Genomic DNA, 4591 nt, shown 5'->3' on the forward strand with positions numbered 1-4591 from the left:
CTGAGGTTTATTCATTACACTTTTTGGTGTGAAAGGGCTTTTACATTTGCTATGAATAGAACTTCTTATATTAAAAACAATCAAGCCCTGCTCATATTTAAAAAGTAACGCGAAAGTAACGCAAAAGTAATATAACGCATTACTTTCCATAAAAAGTAACTAAGTAACGTACTTAGTTACTTTTTTAGGGAGTAACGCAATATTGTAATGCATTACTTTTAAAAGTAACTTTCCCCAACACTGGTTACTGGTAATGCGTTACCCCCAAAACTGCATTTTGAAAGTGTTGACATATTACTTCTAAACATTCTTTAAGTCGTTAACTCATAAAATTAGGAATAATCGTTACATTAAACATTAAGCAGGCTTGGGGTCTCTCAAAACCCACAACACAAAGGACTTGAACGTTTGAAGTTATTCTAGCAAGCACCTTTAAGATGCTGTCATTTTCAGTTTCTACATTGATCTCTACATTGCAGGAATGTACTGTACATGGAAAGTCCCCGGCTTTAATAAAAGTAAGCAAGATTCATATTGCATATTCTACTATTTAACTTTGTTAAAGTAATAAACAATTAAAATATCCATCAAATAGGCCTACACCTAGACCGGTTGTAGTTTTGACATGTGTATTATTCCAGGAAAATAAATAAATAAAAATAAATAAATAAAAGCACTCACCTGCTGCTCTCTTCATCGTCCCAAAATATTATTCACGACACATATGTGACCATCAGCAAAATTGTCGCCGTTTTGTGCATTTCTAGAAGTTTAACGACACAATCCAAAGCGATGTTTTCAGTCCAGTTTAATGAGGAAAGACTGTGATCAAATTCTTTGAGAGGCTCAGAGAGGGCGGGTTACATCTGTGTGGAACTAAAGCAATTCCCTCCCATCGTGCGCGCGACTGGCTCTGTTGATCCGACTCAATTTAGCAACTTTTCAGACTACCCTAGCAACTTTTTCTTCCAAAAGCACCTAGCAACATATTTAGCTATTTTAAAAATTAATTTGGCAACTTTTGATAAGTGACTCAAACAATAAAAAGGCACAATTTACCATTTAAATTACACAAAAAGAGAAAATCCAAAGATGCTTAGCAGTACACACATCACAGGAATTAAGTTAGCTGCTATTTGCAATTGTTTAATTTAATAGTAATAATAATAATTTCATAATTGAATACTGTTATTGTTCATTTATGAGACACTTTGTTAGTAGCTTGTACCTGCGATTGTTGATGAGTTAGTTACTAACTCATCAACAATCGCAGGTTGTTTTTCCATTTTTTCGCCACCTTTTCCATTTTTCTACATATTTTTCTAAGAAAAAAATATGTAGAAAAATGGAAAAGGTGCTAGTAAGTTTCCAGGACATTATCCGTTGTAACCCGAAAATGCGTAATTAAAAATGCAGGTAAAAAAAGAACCTGTGGAAAAATCAATACAGAAAATTCCTTCATATTAACATAGTAGATTGTGCACTATTTTTTTACAGACTTTTCTTAGAGTGTAGCATACTAACTAACTACCAATACACTGCTTAAAAGTGTAATTGTTCAGCATTTGTAGTTTTACTTGTTTACTAGCTAATAATAATAATAAAAAAAAAACTTAAATTGTATAATCGTTCAAAAATGTGTAAGCTTTTGATAATTACACTGAATTATCGAAAGCTTACACATTTTTGAACGATTATACAATTAATTAAGTTATTGATGAATAAATTGTACAGTGGTGTCCTCTAGTGACTGAGAAGTCATTTTCAGCCAAGGTCCAAAGTCTGTCAGCAGTATTTCAGAACATTTATTATATACCTGTACTGAAGTTTGTGTGATATACATTTTAAAGTCACAATGGTTCCCTGATAGCCCCAGTTTGAGCTTCAGCTGCACCTTGTCGATTTCCACACCCAGTTTTTTTTTTGTGGAGGCGGCTCACACACATCGACATTGTCCTGTTGAAGGAGCAGACATAATCATTTCTTAAATCTAACTATCTATCTTTCTGTCATTTTGAAATATAATGTAATACAATTTCAGATACAGTAGATGACCTAGACAACATAGTAGCTTAGGTGAAGGCAGTGTTTAATTTTTAGAATAAATCTGAAAATAAGTAAAAACGAGAGATGGAAGGGATTACTGATGCTTTCTGCTGCCTCCGCTGTCTCCACTGCTCCCTCCGCTTCTGCCTCTGCTGCTCAGTGATTCTGGGATTTGCACCCTGTTGTGGGGAACTTATGGTCACAAGTGCTCCCTGTAGGTTCCCAGAATCCACAGGCGCCACGCTTGAGGTCCTGGAGGGCATGGGTAGTGTGCCTGGGTGGCAGAGACAGGAATGCTCTGATGCTCAGCAAGCCTCCGTTTTCTTGTCTTCGTGGTTCTGGAGGGCACTGTTGCTCCTTTCAGAGGCTCAGCGGGCACTGCCTCTGCCGGTGGAGACCTGGCAAGCACTCCTGCTCCCTGTGGGGTCCCAGCATGCACAGTGTTCCTGTCAGGTAAAGGTGCTTCCTGAGGAGACTTGGAAGGCATGGGAGCACCCTGCACAGGAGAGGCTTGAGGCTTCTGCTGCAGCAGCTCCTGCCTCAGCGGCTCAGGTATCTTGAGCCTTTGCCTATCTGGGGTCCTGTTGGGCACGGGTGTTCCTTGAACAGAAGAGGCTTGAGGCTTCTGCTGCAGCAGGTCTTGCCTCAGTTGCTCAGGGATCTTTGGTTTTGGCACCTTTGGGGCAGGCATAGCTTTTCTCTGTAGAGACTTGCTGCGCATGGGTGTGTCTTGAGGAGACACTGTGGGCACTGGTGCTCCCTGTGGGGACCTAACAGGCACAGGTGCTCCCAGTTCAGAAGCGGCCTTTAGCAGATGTTGCCTCAGATACTCAGGGATCCTGTGCTTTCCTCTTCGTTGAGAGCCAGTGGTCACAGCTGGTCCCTGCGGGGACCCAGCAGTCTCAGGTGCTACCTGAGGCTTCTTCTGGCTCCACTTCCTTTGCTGTTGCCTGAAGGGTTTTCAGTATTTCATTAGATAATTCTGAGTCCCCACACTCAGCCTTCTCTGACCCAGCAAGCACAGGTGCTCCCTGAGGCTTCTTCTGGCTCCAGTTCCTCTGCTGCTCCGTGGACTTCATTGTTGCATCTGAGAAGCCTAAGTGCGGAGACTCAGCCTTCTTAGATGCATCGTTGAAGACCAGGGATGAGGTGTGGTCCCTCTTCTTGGTATAAGCAGGCACTGGTGAACTAATGTGCATAACTCAGATGCTTATAATGTAAAAGTATATACCTCCTTCTACATGCATATCTAATAATTGTAAGAGATAGCTATTAAACAATTAAAGCTTTCAGTATCAGCTTTCAGAATTAATCATAATCAAGGAGTGATGGGTGGAGTTCCTCACAAAGACAAGATAACATCTATGAGGCTCTGTATTTATGAGTAAATGTTTATGGTCATAGTCTGGATTTGGCACTGCAAGATTTGTTCTGTTCACTGAAAAGTGTTGTGTTTATAGAGAGATTATAATGTGTCATTAAATATCAAGAATATTGGAGGATATCATCTCTGTATAATTATCAACAATAAAACATTTTTAAAAAAAGCTCAAATCAGTCATTGCTTTGATCATTACTAATTTACATATCTGTAACTTTCCACACGGACCTCCACTGTGTAGCATGCGTTACCCCATAAAAAAGTAACTACTTTTTAACTTACTCTTTATGGAAAATAATGCATTACATTACTTTTGCGTTACTTTTTTGTCACATGAGCACAGCTTGCTTATTTGATTTTTAATAACAAAATACCCAAAAGTTATATTTTTGCCAACTGTAAAGGCCCTTACACACCAAAAGTGAAATGAATAAACCTCAGGCTGAAGGAAGGGTCTCTGCCTCTGCACCTCACTCCCAAATTCTCTCAACATGGGGCAGGAAAACAAAGTAACTTGCTTTACTTGTTTGAAAAAGTAACTCAGATATTTTTATGTATTTTTATATTTTTAAAACGCAGCGCTCAAGTTAAAAAGTTCAACTCCCATCTTCCTGCATTTTTTATCACGTGCATTCGGTTCATCACATACGCCGACATGCGGGTGGATCATTCTTTTCTCTTTACTGTTAACATTGGCATACTGTCAAAGTGTCGAATTCTAACGTTTGGTAATATTTCTATTCAAAATCGTGATTCCTCGATTTATAAAAAAATAAAATCGTGACAAAACATTACGTTCGAATTAATCTATAAAATCGGAAAAATCGCCCAGCCCTACTCCAAACTTTTAAATATAGTGTACATTTGTTCTTTATTATAATATAGGATATTCCAGATTACATAATTTGTAAATATTACTTGTTGATGAAGTTTAAGATTCATTAAATATATAAAAAATATATATAAAAAGAACGTTGTTTTTCATTCTCCACTTGCCTTTATTAACAATTTTCCATCCTCCATTTGCCAAATATTAACAACATATATCTGGATGTGCACAAAAAAAATCTTCTTACAAAATTCTTCCCAAAATGGTTAAAAGGCTCAGAGCCTGTGGAGATTGTGGCCAGTAAATGATGTGGTGTTTGTCAGAACAACACTGTT

General features: G+C 38.2%; 1 protein-coding gene across 1 annotated transcript in view; it reads right to left on the minus strand.

The window, feature by feature from the left end:
- The window catches only part of LOC107675385 (FYVE, RhoGEF and PH domain-containing protein 6-like), a 23920-nt gene extending 23119 nt beyond the window's left edge, over nt 1–801 (minus strand). Inside the window, exon 1 of the mRNA XM_016469696.1 lies at nt 682–801. Coding sequence (XP_016325182.1) covers nt 682–697 — 16 coding nt within the window. The 5' untranslated portion in view covers nt 698–801. The remainder of the gene's footprint in view (nt 1–681) is intronic.
- Nucleotides 802–4591: the final 3790 nt, after the last annotated feature.

This window comes from Sinocyclocheilus anshuiensis, unplaced genomic scaffold (assembly GCF_001515605.1).
Source record: "Sinocyclocheilus anshuiensis isolate Anshui unplaced genomic scaffold, SAMN03320099.WGS_v1.1 scaffold1844, whole genome shotgun sequence".
NCBI classification, from domain to species: domain Eukaryota; kingdom Metazoa; phylum Chordata; class Actinopteri; order Cypriniformes; family Cyprinidae; genus Sinocyclocheilus; species Sinocyclocheilus anshuiensis.